The sequence below is a fragment of the Carettochelys insculpta genome, chromosome 4, assembly GCF_033958435.1.
Source record: "Carettochelys insculpta isolate YL-2023 chromosome 4, ASM3395843v1, whole genome shotgun sequence".
In the NCBI taxonomy this organism is placed as follows: Eukaryota; Metazoa; Chordata; order Testudines; family Carettochelyidae; genus Carettochelys; species Carettochelys insculpta.
This window is the reverse complement of record NC_134140.1, coordinates 86702307-86723484: the sequence shown is the minus strand read 5'-3', so window position 1 is coordinate 86723484 and position 21178 is coordinate 86702307. Positions and strand designations below refer to the sequence as shown.

General features: G+C 43.9%; 1 protein-coding gene across 4 annotated transcripts in view; it reads right to left on the bottom strand.

Annotated features, from left to right (window-relative positions):
- The window catches only part of ZNF827 (zinc finger protein 827), a 160974-nt gene extending 142526 nt beyond the window's left edge, over window positions 1-18448 (bottom strand). For all 4 annotated transcript variants that reach the window (XM_074993239.1, XM_074993241.1, XM_074993240.1 and 1 more), the window contains exon 1: window positions 18129-18448. In XM_074993239.1, coding sequence (XP_074849340.1) covers window positions 18129-18171 — 43 coding nt within the window. In that variant the 5' untranslated portion in view covers window positions 18172-18448. The remainder of the gene's footprint in view (window positions 1-18128) is intronic.
- Window positions 18449-21178: the final 2730 nt, after the last annotated feature.

The following is a 21178-nucleotide window of genomic DNA, read 5'->3' as shown; positions in this document are numbered from 1 at the left end:
TTAAGGATTTCTTTTATTCCCTGAACGGCAATAGCTTGGAGAAAGGGAGCTCAAAGATTGAAGAGAGGAATGATCATAAGACCAGAAAACGCTTAAATATAGCAATCTGAGTCAGAGGGCCCAGAAAACGGCTCACCTACATTTTCAGAGGAATGACAGGTAGGCCCTGCCTTGAATAACTCAAGTAACACCAGCAACATTTCCCCATTGCTTTTAAAAATCTTTGTCATTATTGTAAACAGTGCACTGGAGCTGTGATGCTCATTCCCAAGCCTAACAAATGTTTTGAAGGATATATCTGCAAGCAGGCAGGTCTGAGACACCCATCTCAAGGGCACGTCTACATCAGACTCGTAAGTTGTTGTAGATATGCAATTCTAGCTATGGGAATTGCACAGCTAGAATCAACTTATCTTCAGTCAACTTGTCCGGTCGTCTTCACAGAGGGAGGTTGATGGGAAAAATCTCCTGTTGACCTCTCTTACTCTTCACGAGAGTGAGGATTAGAAGGATCGACTGCTGACCTCAGATAGTTTGATTTCACGTACAAAATGGAACTCTGGAAGATCAGCCCATTCTGAAGAAAGGGACAAGAGAGGAGACCAGAGAGAGGTGCTTAGTGGACATGCTACTTATGCAAAATGTGTCTTAAAAAGCCAAAAAATATCATGCCTTCTAATCTCAATTTAACTGGATAGCCACATCAGATAAAAAATTGTGGTGCAATCTTTTTTCAATATCCATATTCTGCTATTTATTTCACCAAAAATCTTCCCTCTCCAGAGCTTCCTGCCTTTTTTCACAGTGCCTTCAACTGTTTCTAACTCATTTAAATTAGAGCCGGCACCAGACCTGCCACTGCTCCATAAATGGCTGCACCATAGAATCATAGAAGAGTAGGACTGGAAGGGACCTCGAGAGGCCATCGAGTCCAGCCCCCTGCCCTCATGGCAGGACCAAGCATTTTCTAGACTATCCCTGAAATTGCCCAATAGCTCTTTGTTTTCTGAAACAAAATGCATCTTCCCTCACCTTATATATATTGCAGTCTTCATCACACCTTCAGGTCCTACAGCCAGAGGTAGGCATATGCATACTTCTATGGACTGGGCATTTGAGAACAGCCAAAACTGAATGATTTGTTTAGGCTATAGATGATATAAACTTCAGGGCACCTTGATGCATGCAACTCATTTGAGTGTAGCTAGTCATTCAAACCTGCCAGGTTTGTCAAGAGTTGAAACAAGGGTGGACAAGAGGAAGTGGTGAGCATCAGTTCAGACAGCACAAAGGACTAACTAAAAGTAAAAAAAAGTGGATACGCATGCCTTGTTGCACCCAAGCAACTTGCAATGAAGATACGAGTTCTATGATCATAACAGCAACTTATTATCAAGGGCTACCAAAAGCACTTCAGTTATCACAGTAATTCTCATGGACGGAGTCTAAAATTGACTTAAAGGCCATTGGAAAAGGCAGTAAAGCACTAGAGCAGTGGTGTCCAATACACCGTCCATTTTCCACATGTGGCAAATGGGACAGCCAGATGTGGCAATGGCAGCTTAGGAGAGCCACCCACATGGGGCACCCCTCCTGCTGCTCCACGCATGCGCCCCACCATTTGGTGGGACAAGTGCATGGCAGCAGTAGTGAGGAGGCTTCTCCTGCAGCTGGCTGGAGATGGGACAGCTTGAGCAGCGTGGCTGAGTGGCTTGGGCAGCTGGATGGCGCAGCGCAGTGTGGCTGGGCAGGCGGGGGGCAGTCAGCTCACACAGCTCTGGTGGTGGCCCTAATGAGTCACTGGCAGTTGTGGGGGGGAGGATAGTGTGCCTGGCTTGGGGGGCGGTGGCGAGAACATGAGCTATGAGGGAAGACAAAGAACTGGGCTTGTTTAGTTGAGAAAAGAGAAGACAGAGGGGATGTGGTATTGGTTTTCAAGTACTGAAAAGAGGGTTACAAGGAGGAGAGAGAAAAAATTGTTCTGCTTGGACTCTGAGGATAGGACAAAGAGTAGTGGGTTTAAACTGCAGCAAACAAGGATTAGGTTGGATGTTTGGAAAATCTTCCTAACTGTCAGAGTGGTTAAACATTGCAATAAATTGAGTAGGGAGGTTGTTGAGTCTCCATCACTAGAGATATTCAAGACCAGGTTAGATAGCCATCTATCAGGAATGACCCAGACGGTACCTGGTTCTGCTGCGAGGGCAGGGCACTGGACTCAATGACCTCTCAAGGTCCCTTCCAGTTCTAGTGTTCTGTGATTCTAAGTGGCACCTAAACCACTCACAGGGAGAAAGAATGAGATTCTGTCTCTCAACTAAGGCTGTAGAGGACGGCTTTTAGCTCAAACTGTAGAGGCACTAAGCACCAGAAGTCCCGGGTTATAGTTTGCCTGGAAGCCATTACAGACACACCCAGAGGTGCTGAAACTATTTTTACAGTGGAGGTGTTCAGGAAGTGATTGAACATAACTGTAAACCTTGGATACGATGGAAACCCAAGCCCCCTATTTTCCAGCACCCATGGACACACCATTAGCCAAAAGGCTGATCTAGGGACAAAAGTTGCACAGGCTAATTATCTGCTCGTTTACCCATTCAATTTCAACAGGTGACTGTTAGAAGTTTTACACGCCATATAGGATCTGTCCCTTTAAGCAATCAGAAGTAAATTTCCCATAGCTGCCGCAATGTTATCAGAAAAAATATTGTCTGCTAAGGTTGATAAATCGGTCAATTATCTGCTTCCTTGACTTTTCTTCTTCTTGTGTAAATGTTTTCATCTTTACATTACCAGTACCTGTTACAAGATAATGTGTGCTTTGCCAAAACAAGTGTTCAAATTACCAGGAGATCCTTAATTGAGCTAAACACAATTGCAATTGGGTTATTAAAAAGGATTCTAAAAACAAAGCTATAGCCTTGAAAAATAAAGATTATTCACAAGCGTTCGTCGAAAATGTTGTCTATGATGTGCACCCTTCCTGCCCCTAAGAATCTTCCAGAGGTCCTGCTGATTCTGCACCATTGACCCATTGTGCAGCCAATGATACATAAAAGAGCCATGCAATCCCCCATGAACTCAATTCTTTGTACTACATTCCTAAGTCCTGAGCATAAAACTCTGAGAAGACACTTTCAGTGAACTGTAGTCATGGTTTTCTTTTCCAGGGGGAATCTTACATATTCCCACTAGTGAGAGTCTCAAGAAAAGTACAATTTCCAAAGGTCTAATGAAGGTACCTGAAGATCAAGGTGTCATTGTTCTAGGTGCTGCACAAATGAGACAAAGATATGACCCCAGCCTCCAAGTGGAGAACTGATCTAGGTTTCAGGGTGAATTATCAAATGGGTTGGTGCAGATGCAGAAGATGAGTGAGTTGAAAGATTAAAAAGAACTTCATCTTTGCAATAAACTTCCCTTTACTCTCAGTTGTTGGTGAATCTGAAATTCTTGGAAAGGAGACTAGAAAGGGTCCATGACCCTAGAACCTGAAACATGAAATAATGCTCTTCTCTTCCTAAATAAATCAGCACTAGAGACTTCCCAATATATTCAGTTTCTTTAATCTTTCAAATGAATCATCTGTTTTAAAACTGTGAAGACCTTTCAAGATTTATACCAGAATCTTTGAAGTGTGACACCCGAAAACTGCCGTTGAAGGGGTTTCAAAAACTTCATAATGGCTGTGTCTACACTAGCCCAAAACTTCGAAATGCCCATGCAAATGGCCATTTCAAAGTTTACTAATGAAGCACTGAAATACATATTCACGCCTCATTAGAATGCCGGCAGCCGCAGCACTTCAAAATTGATGCAGCTTGCCACTGCATGGCTCATCCAGACAGGGGTGGATTTCGAAGTTGCTGGGGTCCTTTCGAAAAGGAGCCCTGTCTGGACAAGCCGCGCGGCAGTGAGCCACGTCAATTTTGAAGTGCTACGGTTGTCAGCATTCTAATGAGGCGCTGAATATGTATTTCAGCACTTCATTAGTAAACTTCGAAATGGCCATTTGCATGGGCATTTCGAAGTTTTGGGCTAGTGTAGACACAGCCATTATGAAGTTTTTGAAACCCCTTCAAGGGCATCACCCATTCAAGGGTGCCACACTTCAAAAATCCTGGTGTAAATCTTGAAAGGGTCTTCACAGGGTCTTATTAGGAATAAGGGGATTTCAAAGTTGCTGGGGTCCTTTTGAAAAGGAGCCCCGTCTGGATGAGCCGCGCAGCGGCGAGCCGCATCAATTTCTAAGTGCCGTGGCTGCCAACATTCTAATGAGGCACGGAATATGTATTTCAGTGCTTAATTAGTAAATTTCAAAATGGCCATTTGCATGGCCATGTTGAAGTTTTGGGCTAGTGTAGACACAGCCATTATGTTTGCCAAATAAGTCTAGAAACCATTTGGCTCTCAAGTCAATGCTCTCCACTATTCCTGCATGCTCTTCAAAGAGAGGGTGATGAAAAGGAACATCCAGATCCATAAGTACTGGTATCAGACTGTAATGGGCTAATAGTTAGCAACCTGAATCCCTAGAGTGAGTAAACCTTCATTCTTCTCAGCCTCTTTCTCAGATGATAGTACTTGACCACCTTTTGAGATGTCCATAACCAGCTACATAAACTCAATATCCAGTAGCAGGTTAGCAAATAAAGCTGAAGAAAGATAAGTGATTGGTATTCCTGATAACCACAGATGCAGATGGCAGCATCAACCCAGACAGCCCAAGCCAGGTTTAATATGCCTTCATTAATGGAAACTGAAATCTTCACCTTTTCCTTAATCTCCAAGGTATTAGGGAAACAGTGTGCCTTCTCCTGAACCATAGTAGAGTCCAATTCCAAATAAACTCTTATTCCAATTATCAATTCCTGAAAAAGGTTATAGTCATCAGGAAATGACACTGGTGACAAAACAATATTAGCAGGAAGAGAACTGGATGATTCTGCAGCTTATCTGTAGGAAAAGACTGACTGAGTATCACATGCCACAGGTTCTACATCTGATCTGGAGAAGATATAATGAACACCGGCCAGAGATGGAAACAGAACAAGATTTATAATCAGTTTCAGGAATGAAGCAAGAGGTTATTGTACTCTAATGTTTTAGGATAGGCAGAAGAGGGAAAAAAAAGACAGCAGGTTCCTGCTGACCCCACACTGTACATTCATCCCTCGCTATCTGAGCACAATTGGTTCCCAAATTTCTGTTCGTAGGTGAAAGCTTGTAAGAGGGACAATAAATTCCCATTAAAATACATGTAAAAGTCTCTGATTCATTCCAAGTGCTTGCAATTCAGCACAGCGGCAGCATGTGGCACTGCTTTTGAAAGGTAAGTGAACACTGGGTTGGGGAGGGTTAAAGGCTGGGGGCAGTTTGGGGCCATGAGTGGGAGGCAGGTTACAACCTGGTAGCAGTTTGGATCCATGGAGTGAGTGGGGGGCGGTTAAGGCTGAGGCAGGTTGGGTCCCTGGGGACGGTACGGGAGTTCAGGCTGCTGTGGGTTGGCTGCAGCTTGGGTCCATGGGGTGGGCGGTGGGGTTCAGTCTGCAGTGGGTTGGCTGCAGCTCGGGTCCGTGGGGCGGCTCAGGCTGCAGCGGGTTGGGTCCACGGGGAGGGTGGGGGGGTTTGGGATGAGGCGGGTTGGGACCACGGAGCCACCTGTTGGAAGGGAGGTTCAGGCTGCTGCAGGTTGGGTCTGCAGGGTTGGCAGGGGTTCAAGCTGCTGCAGGTTAGGTCTGCAGGGCTGGCAGGGGGTTCAAGCTGAGGTGGGTTGGAGCCACGGGGAGTGGGGTAAGGCTCGTATTAGCAGGGGGGAGTTCACTTGTCGAGTGACCAATGGCAGGTATGTGTGTCCCTCGCTTTATCCAATACTCATAAGTAAAGTACTGGTTTAACGAGGGATGAATGCATCCAGAGAGATTCTCATCCGTACAGCGATATCTACCAAGGATTAATCAGGGGACAGGAAAAGAGGCCTACAATGTGTTAGCCCAAGGGGCAAGAGCACCCTCTTAACAGAAGTTCCTTATTCGGGGTAGCCAACCTGCGTAGGAGAAAGAGCCAGAATTTACCAATGTACATTGCCAAAGAGCCACAGTAATATGTCGGCAGCCCCCCACCAGCTCCTACCTCCTGCTGATCAGAGCTTCCCTTGTCCTCCCTGTGCCTCCTCCCCACTGTGACCAGCTGTTTCAGGGCATGCAGGAGGTTCTATGGAAGGGGGTGGGGAGAGGATGTGGCAGGCTAAGAGGTGGGGGCAGCAAGGGGTGCGACTTGGAGAATTACAGAACTGAAAGGAACTTTGAGAGCTCATCAAGTCCAGTCCCCTGCACCATCTATACCTGGGGTGTCCAACCAGTTCTGAAACAACAGCCACTATACTGCTACAGCAAACTACCCACATTACTCTAAAAATATATAATTTTTTGGTTCAAGCCAACTAGCCACACTCAACTGGCCAAACAGACCTATGTGGGCAGTAGTTAGCATGTTGGAAACCATGCGACTAGACCATAAAGGGTGGAGTGGAGGCAGGACCTGGGGCAGAGCTGAGGGTTGAGCAGCGAGTGCCCTCAGCTCTTTAGAAATTTGGCACCTAAGCAAGGAGCCACGTATTAACTTCTGAAGAGCCACATGCAGCTTCGGAGCCGTGCTTTAGTCATGATTGTCTTAGTTGATCCAAACAAAAAACGGGGACCCTGAAATGCAAAACCCCCTCGTCCTGTGAACTGCCAAAGGTAAACCTTAAAGTTCATCATAGCTGGTATTATGCCTGACCCAGAAAACTCCCAAAAGAGAGGTACCACTTTACACTCTGACCTATGTCAGCTGGCAATGGCCTACCAGCTGTGGATAGCTGGAATGCTGGTGCTCTAACCACACCCTCTTCACCACTTTTCAACCCCACCACACTGGGTTATAGAGGGGTGTAGAGATAAGAGAGAGTTATGCTGGCTCTCGACCCCTGGAACTCCTTACTGCCATTCCCACGTAGGAACATAAAAGCAGCTTCCATTGTTGCTGCATCATCTTAGCAATGCAAAAGCATCAGAGGCAGCCTGTGAATCTGGCCCATAGCTGACAGTGCTGTTAGTTTTAAGAGATAATTTAAAAATGAAGTTAATTTGAACTAGTGAATTATTCAAATATTTAACATGTAAAGTTTTCTACAGCAATGGTGCAAATCACTAAATCTAGTGCCACTTCAGTATGTGGAGCTATTGCTAGGGACTAGCTTTAGAAGGGTTATTCAAGTTATTAATCTAATAGAACAAACAAAGAAATCAATTAAAAATCTTGTTACCATAGTATTTAGACTGAGATAAACAAAACAAGATCAAGCTGCTACAGTGTACTTAATTATCCCTGTTGTGCTCATGTCCTCTATCAAGGGTCACAAAGTAAAAGGTGATCTCATATACCATACTCACTGCAATACTGGAACATAACAGGTGACATCAGGCCAGCATGGCAGCTCTAACAGAGATTTTTTTTGTATTTAATTGGTGTATGTTTCATTTTACTATATTTAATTTCTACTGCTCTATTTCTTGTAAATAATATGCTTAGATTTACCATTTAAAATGCTTACTTTAGTTCTCTCTCCTGTTCGCTTAAGGCACTTTAAGTATGGTCGCATTCCCATGGGTTCAGAGACAAAGGTTTCAAATGGTTGTGTTCCTGCCTCTTGATAGTGAAATTACTCCTCTATGCTATAAATGTCACAGAAATCCAGTTCACTGTAATTTGATTTTTCTTCCCTCTTTCCTAAAGTCAGATTAGAACATGGTGAATTATATTCTTTGTGTTTTTAATTTTTCCCACAGAGAAAGCATTCTGGTACGTGTTTACAGGAAACTTCAATAAGTGTTTGTTTTGTCATGCTGTGTTTTCTACCAGATGCTTTCTGTGCCCCTGAGAGGATTGCTTGGGGTTAACAAGCAGAGCCAAATGAGAGAGGATTAGGAAGCTGCTCACAGTTATGGGCTAAAACAGAAAAGCAGTCTTCTCCATGTGGGACTAGCCATTGCTCACTCCTCAACATGTTGTGTAATACACCACCCTGGCTTTTGACTCTGGACAGAGGCCATAGGTCATATAATCAATGCTCTGGGACTGAATAAAAGACCCTCTTCCCTCAAACCTTGTCTTATCTTAAACAGAATGTTGACGTCACACCAATTCATTGGTACAGGAAAATAACATCTTGCAATGATCCACAGAACACTTACCACATAAGCAGCAGCAATGCATTTCTCTACCCTTTGCTAATAATGCATCTAAACGCTGGCTTTGAGGGACCACAGCAAGGAGTGAGGGAAGCTCTCTCTCCATGCCCAATCTTTGGTTTCTCTGATGAGACAGCCAACAAGAGCGCCAACTGTGATTTTTTAAAAATAGTATATATATGCACACTTCTCCTTTTGGAACACTACTAAGTTTACCAATTCATTTTGTAAAGGCCAACAAACTGCCTTCAAATGCAATGATTTCAAGGGTCTGATTCACATTTTTAGCAAGGTACTTTTACACCAGTATAAAGAAACATTAAAGTGGGCAGAAGATACCCCCTCAGAATAGCCCGTGTACAGAAGATTTCCCCTTTCTATGTAGAAGAGGCAAAAGGGCTCTGCCAGTACACAGGAAAGGGGCTGGATCAGTATGCTGTCAGAATGTACCAGTTCTGGGCTCGTGAGAAGCAGAGTATAAATTAGAGCATCCCTAAAGTTGCTGTATCTTACACGAGGGACTGGTAAAGGACCCAGAGTATGAAAAATGAAAAGATGGAAGACATCACACTAGAAGTGCAATGTGCCGTACAGTATAATCTCAGTGTAAACAACTGACCAGTTGACCACATACCTCAGTCAGACAGTAGTGGAGATCAAAAAAAGGGCAAATTCAGTACAAAGCTGTACTAAATGTAGGCTACTTAAAAAAAAAAGAAAAGAAAAGGATTTTGCAAGGTAAGGGAACCATTTCTGTGCTTTTTTATTTTAATTAAGAGGGTTAAAGCAGCATTTTTCTTCTGCATAGTAAAATTTCAGAGCATTAAGTCAATGTTCAGTTGTGAACTTTTGAAAGAACCGTAACATTTCGTTCAGAGTTATAAACAACCTCCACTCCCAAGGTGTCTGTAACTGAAGTTCTACTGCTTGTGGTAAATGTTGTAAATTGGCAGGCTGGTCCACCAGCCAGGAGAGGGAAATAGTGACGTAAACTACTGCATCGGTGCACTGTTCCAGCTCCTTTGCTAAGGGCTTCTCTTTCTTAATGTAAAAACAGAGGTTCAGAACAGTTCAGAGCAATCCAGCCTCAAAGTCTCCAGGGCTTCGCCATCCTTGTAGCCCAGGCTGGCGACAGACTTTGCCAAGCCTTGGGCAATGCAAGGAGGGGCTTGACTGTGCTCCAGGCCCCGCCAAAAGGGACAGGGCTAGGGAATCCAGCCCTCAGCAACACCTCTGCCCACTCAGTGCTCACCATTGCCTGGACAGTACCATGTGGTAGCAATTGTGGCAGCCCAGAGCCCCCAGCCTTTTTAAATCCCCAGGCCCCAGGGCAGCTGCCCCTCTCTGCCCCTTCCACCTCTGTCAGCAGCCTTGCTTATAATAGCCTTTCCTCCAGGGTTTAGGGCCTTGCTCACCTGAGGCTTCCCTCCATCTGGCTGCTGCTCCTTTCACATGTCTCTGTCCAAGGCTCCTGAGTGATAAGTGAGAAGAGCCCTCTTCCACTTCTTTCCTTGATCTTGACCTTCCTTTTCTTTACCGCCCTGCTTCAGATACAGGTACTGGGAGTCTTATGTGCAAGTGCCACAAGCTGTGGCCGCACTTGGCCAAAATTTCAAAATGGCCATGCTAATGGCCATATCAGAGAATACCAATGAGGTGCTGAAACACGTATTCAGCGCTTCATTAGCATGCTGCCAGCTGCGGCGCTTCCAAAGTGCCGCGTTTCGATCGCGCGCGGCTCGTCTACATGGGAGCCTTTTTGAAAGGACCCCGCAGACTTCAAAATCCCCTTATTCCTGTCAGCTGACGCCTACGTAGACGAGCTGTGCGTGAGCGAAACGCGGCACTTTTGAAACACCACGTCTGGCAGCATGTTACTGAAGTGCTGAATGTGCATTTCAGTGCCTCATTAGTATTCTCCCATTTTTCCATTAGAACGGCCATTTTGAAGTTTTGGCCAAGTGTGGCCACAGCCACCGTGTTTTCTCTGGCTGCTCAAAGGTACAATGGGCAACTAGTGACTGAGGGACTGATGCTTACTGGGACAGTGATGGAGAGATCAAAAGAGAAGAGAATCTGGTTTCCTCAGAGGTCTTATAAGCAGTTTGCCCTAATACCTAACTTATCTCTTTGTGCTTTTGCTTGCTACATAGGTTAGTCTTCATCAGTTCTACCCACTCTCCCTATCTATTTGTGCTGCCAAAGTGTTCAAATGAAAAGAGAAAAGGCCCTACTTCATGAAGTCTGCTTTCTCCTCTTCTTCTCTCTCCTGAGGAAAATAGATGAGGATTTTCTTCTCTGGATAGTCCAAATTAATTGAATTTGGATTCTCAGCCTGGCATCTCAAAATTATACCTTTGCTGCAGAAAGGGAGTGGATAGTTTGTTTGTTTTAACCAGTGAGCCAATTATTCAATCAAATCAATTTGCATAGCAGGAAATTGTCTACAGGCTAGGAGGAACTTTAAGGGCCAGTTTTGTACCACAGTTGAGCTGACTGAGATTGGAATTAGGCCTCCAAAAAACTTCAGAGTCTTGACCCAAGAGAAAGTCAGAGTATTTATGCTGATACAGATACACCTGGTAAAGAAAAACTTCCTCGTGGGAGCGTAACACTTACTGCATTTAACTATGACCCAGGGTCAATCTCTGAAATGAAGGGTACTAAAGGACATATTCTGATCTCAGACCTCTGGGTGTGTATCAGTGAACACTTTGTAAAATTAACTACACTGCAATTTGTGTACATAGATCGAGTAGCTGTTTTTACAAGATACCCAGCAACATGTACCCAATAACCTAAGATAAAATCAAGCCTAGGTTTTATGATTTTAATTTATGAAACTACTGTCTAGTAGAAGAAATTCCTTCTAAAATAGGCTTTACAGAATGATAATAGTCACCTTCCTGTGACTTTTAGCTTCAGTATCTAATTGTGTACTGTACTTTCATGCCATAAAAGTGTAATTTACACACTTAGAATGAAAATATAAGACTTGTTTGTGGGAGAAAAAAATAAAACCCTCAAACTGGAATTCATCACATAATGTTACTTATTTTGAAGTCTAGGCTTTTGAAAAAATCTTCTTATAAAAATAGGTGAGTAGATTTTTAACCTCTTTACACCATTAAACGTATTGTATAGTTACACCTATATGGCATGAATTACGGTGGTATGCCTGACAAACTAGGCAGCAGAAAATGGTAGGTCAGAAAAAGGGCACATTATTTACAAAATATACTCAAGTATGGTCATGGAGTAGCTTAACTGAGATATAACTGTGAAGGGATTCTAGGCATAAACCAACTTACCTCTTTACAGACATCTGAAATGGTGTCTAGATCTTGATTTCTTTCAAAAGGGGGTAAAGCAAAAAAAAAAGTCTCTCCTGTGGTGTTTCATGACAAATCACAGGGCTTATGAAAGCTCCAGCTAGAAAACCTTTCAACTTCCAAAAAGTTTTCTTTTGTAGGTCACACTCTCATTATCTTGTTCTGGGATCTGGTCTGATTAAATTATAGGAAATTACCAATACTTCATTCCGAACAGACCAGCTCCTCCTGGCTGTTTGGTTTTATTTGTTTCCTTAATTTCCTCCATCCCTACCTTCTTACATATGAAAATTACAGAAGGAAAAAAAGCACACTCTCTTTTACAAAAGGTGAAGTGAAATTATTTTCTTCTATATTTAAAAGAATTCATCCTGTACTGATGCCTCCTCACACCAAACCGGCTCCTTCTGTTGGGGTTGGTAGGACTGGTATTTGTATGTTAGGATAGGGTGGGGATGCAAATTAGTGTAATGTCATTCAAAAGATCCTGAAATCAGTCATGGCTCAGCGAGCTCAAAAGCTGGCTCTTGGGCCATCAAATTTATGCTCTGGCAGCATGATTTATTAATGTTTTGTTCTATTGCACAACACTAAGACACATTCTACCTTTTGGGTAACTTTTGAGAAGTATCCTGGTGCAACATTGATAACTTATTTTTTAAAAATGCAATAAGAGTTAATTCTTTTTAGGACGTGAACTATGTACCTCATTTACTGGGGCAAACCTTATTTTTGTGATCTTCTTCAAGGAATCAATGGGAGGGACCAAACAGGGTCAATATTTTCAGGGGGAACAACACAGACAGTGCACAGACTGAATGCATCTCACACTACTCTTTAGTTAAAAGATGCACCATAATACATCAGGATAACTACGGTGATAGCAATGAAATGATTAACCCAAACATACTAAGAATAATAATTTTCCCTACATGTATTCTCTTATTGGCAATGAGTTATACCATAACCCCTGCAGTGGCAAGAAGTTAAAAATAATAAATAGAAACTATGTTAAAAGCTTCTCCACGTACCTGTGATGTCTGCTGGTAAGGTAATAAATACAATTAAAAGAGTGAGAGAGTAAGAGAGAGAGACACACACACTCCTGTTGCTGATAAAAGCCCATTTCACTCCCAGCTCTATATTCCTATATGAAGGCAAAAAGACTGTTCTGACATATGGGGAGCCTGCTGTAATCTCTATCTATCAAATCTCAAATCAAAGAACAGAAAGAGGAAAGAAAGAAACTTTAAATAATACTGAATTTATCATGCAAAATTTTCTTTATGTTCTTTATCAAATTTAAACTACAAAAAATGAGATAACAAAAGACTATTCAGCACACACAGCAAAGTAGGTGTAGAACATCACACAGTTGAAATTCAGCCTCCAAGCAGTACATGTTGAACCTCTCTAATCGGGAACTCTCTTGGCCCGCAACCTCTGTAATCTGGTATGATTTTAATTAGCTGAACAACCACTGATCATGGGGGTGGCCAAGTCTCCCTTGGTCCCATAAAGTTTGTTTCCAGCCACCAGGCCCTGCTCCCCGTGTTCTGTGCTGTTACTCAACTGTAGTTTGCCCCTAATGTCTTCTAAGTAAGCAGTGGAAGTGTTGGTAATGTGCTAGACAGTACTGACCTGCCACGGTCTGGCAAATTCTCTCATCCGGCACCTGTCAGGTCCTGAAGGTGCCAGGTGAAAGAGGTTCAACCTGTATAAGGGAACGTTTAGGACTATAGCCCGGGCATGATGACTGAACAACTGAGTCTCCTCCTAAAAATTCAGCTATGCTGCTTGTACTGATATCAAGCCAAAATTACAGCTACTCAGTTAGCAAGACAAATTCAAGAGAAAGTGAGATTACACTTTGTACTTGATTATACAGCAAACCCTTCAAACTGCAATTTCAAGGTCTGCTTAATTCGCGTAAAAACAAGTTAAGCGCAACTCAAAATCCTGATCCCCCTCAGCTCAACCTCCCCCCAGTGCACAGCTCCAGCTCACCACCCCCGAGCATGGTCCGGGTTCAACCCCCACCCCACCCCAGTTAAAACCCCCCTGGCTCTGGCACTCCCATGCCTGGCTCCTGCTCAAACCACCCGTCCCCGCCCCAGTTCAAGCTCCCCATGCACAGCTCCGGCTCAACCCTCTCGCCCTGGTTCAACCCCCGCCCCCATGCATTTGGCTCTGGCTCAACTCCACGCCTCCCACCCTCCTGCAGCCCTAATCCACTCCAGGCTCAACACCCCCAGCCTCCTCCCACGACCCCAACCAACCACCAGGTTTAACCCTCCCCAACCCCAGGGCTTACCTTTCAAAAGGACCTCCAGGTGCTCCAGCCGCTTCCCCAGCTACAGAACGTGTGTTCCGCTGGGGAAAAAACCACCACCGACTTACGTGAAATTTGAGTTATGTGAGGGTGTGTGGGAACGCAACCCTCGCATAACTCGAGGGACTACTGTACACATTCCTCGGACAATAGCAATTTAATATTTGAGAGGGCATTGCCCAGATCAGTCAAAGTATATATGATTAATTTACATCCATCTACTTAGTTTGCATGCTGCACATACGGTACGTCCATAAAACTGAATTAAAGCCAAAGCAATAGTGACTGCTGTAGTAACCCTGACATGAAAGTTTCCATTCTCATCACCTGTTTCAAGCCTCAGCTCTCTGAAACTTTCACTTTTCAGACTGACATGTTTCCATTCAGGTCTAATCTCTGCCAGAAAGTGAATTTTTGTTAGAAAGGCCCAGTAAAAAACAAATCAAAATGAGGGAAGGGGGAAAGTAAACAAGTAAAACTACACAAAACTTTTTTTAAAAATCTTACCTCGAAGCACTGAAGTAGATACACTATGGAATTATACCTCACTGACGGGACAGCCTTTGAGCGTTGCAGGGAAAGGTGATTGATTTATGTGCATTACAAGCATTTGAAAACCACACTCTCCATATGCATGGCAAGTTTTTAACAAAGATATTATTACTAGGTTTGTAAATTAAGAAAGCACTGTGTAGCACAGTCTTACTTAGCCATCCAGTGAAAATTTTAGCAAGGATGGGTATCTGCTGAGCCAAGGGCTCCACAGCAATTTGTTAAACCTTAGCCTTATTTACAACTTGAAAATCAGAGAGAAGCACTTGTACTTTGTAATGTGTGGCAGGCAGGCATTCTGGCAGTGTAAAAATCCCCCCCTCAAAAATAGGCATTACTGTTTCTCAACATAATCTACCTGTTATTTTACAACCTTGGAAACACATAGCTACAGTCTTACAATTGTTTTTATTCTCTTATATTTACATTATTTTAATTGTTGTAATGATTCAGTGTCACTTCCATAAACTTTTTACACAATTGTCTCTCAGAGGCACATGTGTTTTAATAACTGAGGCCACAACCTTACAAATACTTGTAACTCTACACATGTAAGTGGTTTCTACTGTGGGCAACTTCTGTATGTATAGAATTGCGGCCTCATTCAGTAACCATAAATTATGCTGCTGGCACTTCTTTTTGATGGCAATACTACCATCTTTAAATCAAATTCAAAGAATAAGACTGTTAACTAAGAAGCAACTAGGGCACAGATTCTGAAAATACAGTATTTACCAATCTGCTTAAATTTTTGGACAAGGCTGGTCCTATTGGAATGAACAGGCCTATTCATACAAGACCAGTTACACCTTTAAGTATATTAGGTATGTCAGCAATTTTTCACAATATTTTCTGTTACAGTTAGCCTGTAGAATATGATGTGACAATGTTTTACTGTACCTACCATGTAATGGACTGTAATGCACTCTGCCCAGTATATGTTTTATACATAGCAGCTTCAGATAAATACAGTATAATATATTGTTGTGTAAGAATTAGAAAGTTATGCAAATGAAAACTATCATGATGGAAATACATAATGAATGGAAAGAGTTAAAGTTGTGAGTAAATACTTAACTATTTCATTTCCAGACTTGAGTGCTTAGCTGTGCAATCCTAACATTCTCCTACTACAGGTCAAGTTTGGGGATTTTTTTAAAATGAAATACACACACATTTCTTATCTAGGAACCATATTGCTAAAATGAACTGCAACCCTAGATTCAAAGTACAGTATATTTTTTGTCAAGTACACATTAATACTATTTGTCACAAAAATCACTATTTACAGGATTTGCACACTAATTTCAATGGACTTCAAAGGCATTTTCTAACTCCGTAGGACCATTTGAGTGCATAGTACATTCATACAATTCTTACTGAATTACCCAATACATTATTTGCCAAGAATATCTTTTAATCCCTAAGCAATTGGTCTATAAATATATAAATCCTGGCAAGCAAAAGTGACATTAGTTTAGAAAAATCCAGCGCATAAAGCACACATCAAGGGGGGAAAAAACCCGCTCTGTAGTTCAAAAATGAGTATAAAAGCTCTGCAAATTAGGTCCTGTATTTAAACATCCAGATTTGCATAGTACTTCAACAAAGGTAATTGCTCCTCAGATCAGCTAACGTTCCCTTACCAGAGCAAAGAATCTGAAGGTGAGGGGGTAACAGCATGCAACCTGAAGGGTAAGGAAAAGCCTGTACAAAAAACTGAGCATAATTACTAATAGCCTGTGCATATGAGAGACACACCCCAAGTGAACTAAAATGGAGACTGAATTTCATCTCAGCCCTAGAAAAACAGAGGGTAGTTGCACCAGGTCAGGGTCAAGGTCACCAGCAGGACAGTCTGCAGCTGCCTGCAAAGCTAGCTGATCTGCACACACAAAACTCAATTTCCAAACTCTGCCAACCCAGAAGCATTTTCTGCCCTCACCACTCATCCCCCCGCAAAAAAGTTACATTTAAAATGCTGTTTTCTCATCCACTCTTCTCAGAGTTATGGTTCTGTGCATGTTCATTTTAGCACCCAAATCACACACACAAAGAAGAGATTAGCCCCTCCACTTTTTTCTTATTCTTATCAGAGATCAGTGAACTACAGAAAGCCAGCAGTGGTGCAAACACAGACCACTGCACTTTCATGAACTCACTTGTGCAAGCTTCCTGAACTAGATAGCTTTCTATATGGGGAATTCTGTGTGCGCGCGTGCCTGTGTGTTTCAGATTCAGATCCTCTAGCGGGCAGACGGGGAAAGGACTGCACAGGGGCAAATAAAAAAAAAAAAAAAGCCCAGCCCCAAGCCCCGCTCTAGCGGAAAGAAAGGGAAAGAGGAATATTTGTGGAGCTGCAGGGCCATTTCTTCCCCCACCTCTGCGTTGGCTAACGTGCTAGGTTAACAATGTCCGGGAGGTGGTAAAGGGTTAGGAGGGGGAGCGGTGCCTCAACCCCTCCCCGATAGCTAAATATATATATCTGGCGAGAGGTAATCGATCGCACTCTGTCTGCAGCGGAAAAAACACAGCACACACCATATACCACAGTCTTAACCCTCCCCCTCCCTGGTGAACTTCAGGTGACCGACCATGGCTTTGACACATAAGCAGTTCAGCTCTCACCAGACACTGAACCCTGGGGCACCGCGAGGAGGGGCTGCAGACAGGCGCTGAACGTATGCGCCCGAGACAGAAAAATGACCCCTAAACCCACCCCAGCTCCCCCCGGGGCGACCCTACCGCCACGCCGGAGCACGATATTTATAGCGCTGCCCCCTCCGCCGAGCTGCACGCATCCGATCGCTGAATGCGAGGCGGCAGGGAGAAAAGTTAACTGTTGTACAGCGAGGGGGAAATCGGGGAGGGGGCAGGAAAGGCGGCGGGGGAGGGCGAGCTCTGAGCGCCGCTCCGGAGGCTGGGGTGCACTTTACTCCCGAGCTCTGCTGCTCTCGGCTAGGGCAGCGGCACCCAAGACGGAGTCTAGTCTGGCTCGTCTGACCCTTCATTTTACGGCGGCCAGGAGCAGCCCCCATCCCGCCTCCTGCTGCTGCCGCCGCCGCCGCCACCTCCCCTGCTCTGCAGGGACCTCGCGTGCCACGATCTGCCCCCTGCCTCCCCCCAGCAGCAGCCCCGGCTCCGTGTGTGTGTGGGTCCCCCACCCCCTATGCCCTCCTCGGCCGCTCCCCGCCTCGCCCTCCCCCGCTTCTCCTCCTCCTGCCTCCTCCCCGGCTCCGGGGCCGACAAGCCCAGCCGCAACCTTTAGCCGGAGACGGACCTCTCGATTGATTCCGCACAAGACGCCAGCAGCCGCTTCCCCTCTCCTGCCACCCCCGCTCCCCACCCCAATAAAAGAGCCCCCCGGCCGGCCCCAGGGAGAACCCCGCACTCCGGCACAAATGCACAATCCGCGGAGAGGGGCGGGCAGGGGGAGAGGGCGAGGGAAGCACAGCCGGGGGGGGAAAGGAGAGGGAGAGAGAAAAATTAAAAGGGCACAAGGCTCCTCATCACCAACATGGCTGCCTTAGCTCAGACCTAAAAGAGGAATAACCCAGGCTGTGTCTTTGTCAGTTTCACCTCTGTAACCCTAAACTACTGCACAAAACCAGGGAGGCAGCCGCAGAGGGGAAGGAGACAGGGAGAGAAGGAAGGAGAAAATGGCAAAAGAGGGGCACTTACGTGAAGAGAGGCGCTTGGGCTGCTCCTGCTTCCTCCTGGGCATTTTCCCCCTTTTTCACATTCTCTTCCTTGGTTTAATGGGAGAGCAAATAAAACCAAAGGGGCAAAGAGAGGCACAAAGCAGGGGCCGGGGTGGCCGGTAGCGTGGGGGGGCTCCTCTTCTGCTGGGGAACGGGATTGAAGCTGCTTTTCCCGGAGCCAACAAGAAGGGGGTTTTCTTTTGCTTCCCCCCCTTTTTTTTTCTTTCGTCCCCCCGCTCCCCTCCCCCGGTCGTGCACCTGGCTTGTCCCCGGTCGCAATATTCTTCAATGGGAATGGGGCTAAGCTGTGTGAGAGTGTGTGTGTGCTATGAGCGGTGTCAATAATGAGGGCTGGTGCGGCGGTGTCTATGGCTGCTCTCTGTGTGTCTCCAAGCCCCTAACTAACACTAATGCAGGGATCAAAGGGCAGCGGCGGCGGCGGCGGCAGCAGAGCTCCCAGCTCACACACAGGCTAGAGAGAGAGAGAGACACACACGGAGGCAGAGCACAGAGGAAGGTGCCCCCAGGCTCCCAGGCTGTACTTTAGACGCCGAATTGCACGCGCTCCGTTTGGGAAGGGTTCACAAGGGGAGGATGCAATTCCCAAATTATTTACCCCGTTGTCTACGCTCTGAAAAAAAATGGGGTGGGGGGAGTTTGTGCGCCGACCGTCCACATTGCAATTCAGGCACGTTTCCTATAAAACCAAATTTTAAAAACTGACTACTTTAAAAAAAAAACAAATCTGAAAGTCTTGGGGCGGGGGGAAAAATTACAAGATTTTAGAGAGAATTCTATGGGGGGGGGGTCTAGAGAAACTCGTGTTATTAACGTCAAGATATTTAAATCGGAAGGGGGTGTGGATAACCTCTTTCCCCTCCCCATTTAAAATAAATTATTGTAAGGAAAAACAAAGGGTAAAAACAAAAAGGGGGCTAGATAAATAACTGCACTGATGAAATATCAGATTTTGAAAATCCCGAGTGCAGTTTAAAAAAAAAACTGAAAAAAATGCAGTCAGCATAGAGCTCACAACTCCTTGACAAAAAGAGGGGGGGGGATCAAGATTAGATCACCCCAATGGATGGTATAACTGCTACATAATACTCCAACAGTGCACACAGCAATCTTGACTTCTGAAATTCACTTTTTTTCCTGCTGTAAAGCAGGTACATGAAGGTTCTTCCAGAAGTAATTCCAATGTGCATTAAGAACCGAGTATAGCAGTTTTCATTAACTGATACCTACTTTCATTACTTCACAAATCACACATCTTTCTTCAAAGAAAGACATGAAGGAGGAGAAAAAAATAGAAAAGGGACTAGGTCTCACTAAAGCACAAAAGGTAGTTGGTGAAAGAGAAGTGTTCTCTTTGTGACTGGCAGTCATTTGGATAAAAGTTCACTTACAGGTTGTTAATGATTTAAACTCTAAAACCTGCTACTACAATTGAAGTAAGATGGTTTGAAGCACAGCTGTTTCATATAGCTCTCTTTGTGGAAAGAAACTTTGAACTTACTAGAATGCATAATATAAATCATGAGTCAGTTAGTAAAAATAAAAAATGCATTGTTTTGCTATGTATAAACTTTTGGATTTTTGACTCGTCATTTTGTTACATTTTATCCTGCTAATTTCAAATGCTCATATTGCAGATACAGCTAGATAGATATACAGCAATAATGAGACGCTACATTTTCAAAGCACACTATACTTTATTATTTAATATGACAGTCCTGTGAAGTAATTAAGTGTCTACCATGGTACCCATTTTACAGCTGGAGAAGCTAAGATATGGAGAGGTTAAATTACTTGCCTCAGGCCAACCCCAGTTAATGGTAGAGCAGGAATTCCTCAGTTTTTAGGTCTTCGACTCCGTTCTCCAGATTGTGCTGTTTTGCTGAACTATATTATATAAAATTAACAATGTATATTAATGATATCATCAAATACTTTTGGTTATAATCCATATTTTGGCCTGTGAACCCTACTGTAATATGAATACACAAATATGTGGAACTTCAGCTCTATACCTTTTGCTAAAATTAATAGAAGTTGTGGGACTAAATCTTCCTGTACTCCTTTTAAAATATACCCCACATGAAACTCTTTTTGCACTGAACTACACAAGCTTCCTGACTTGGACTTCAATTCTGTCCATATGTTCCCTGTAGTGAAGGAGACCACAAGGTAGTGGATTCAGGCAAGGAGGAATTGCTGGCTGTAGGATATTATCACTAGTCAAGAGAAGTTAGAGTGTGAGGTCTGTTAGTTTCTGCAATATCACCTCTACTCCTCCCTTCTATTTTATATGGATTTCTGGCACAAATTAACACAGACAGTGTCAGTATTAATTTACAACATGCCAACTTCCTGTACCTAGTTTGAAATCCCCTTTGGGGGACTCTAGATGGCTGCAGTAGTCAAACACATTATGAGGACTCACATCCCTTTAAAGACCTGTAGGGTCATGGGGACTGACAAGCACTACTATGTAGATCTTCCATGACACAAAGGTTTCTGGGGCCAAATCCCAATTCTGTTCAATGGAAGAAGAAATGCTGCACTTTGAGCAAACTATCAGGCAGAAATTATAAGTTCAAACTTGTGGGGTGTCTAGTCCCATGTGTAGGAATATCCCATGTAGGGATATCTTGGCCTTTTGTTCTCTTTCACCTAATTTGCATAAATATTGCCTTGGTCATGGGTCAGCAACCAAAATAGCAAGAAGAGCCATTTTTTTTTTAAATTCAGTAAAAAGCTCAATAATTCAAGAGCAGCAGTGTATGTGAATACGAGACAGTCTTTAATAAATCATGTCAAACCATACTTTCGTAACCCCTATTTTAAGAACAGCGCACACACAATGATTTGTAATGCAGTACATGCTTACCGCAGGATGTTCACAAACTTTTTAGATATTCTATTCCCTCACACTTTACATGTGTGGATTCGTACTACTATCTTCCTCACTTTCACTCCTGAACCTCTTTTAACTACGCCAATTTTACTTCACGTTTAATTTAAGTT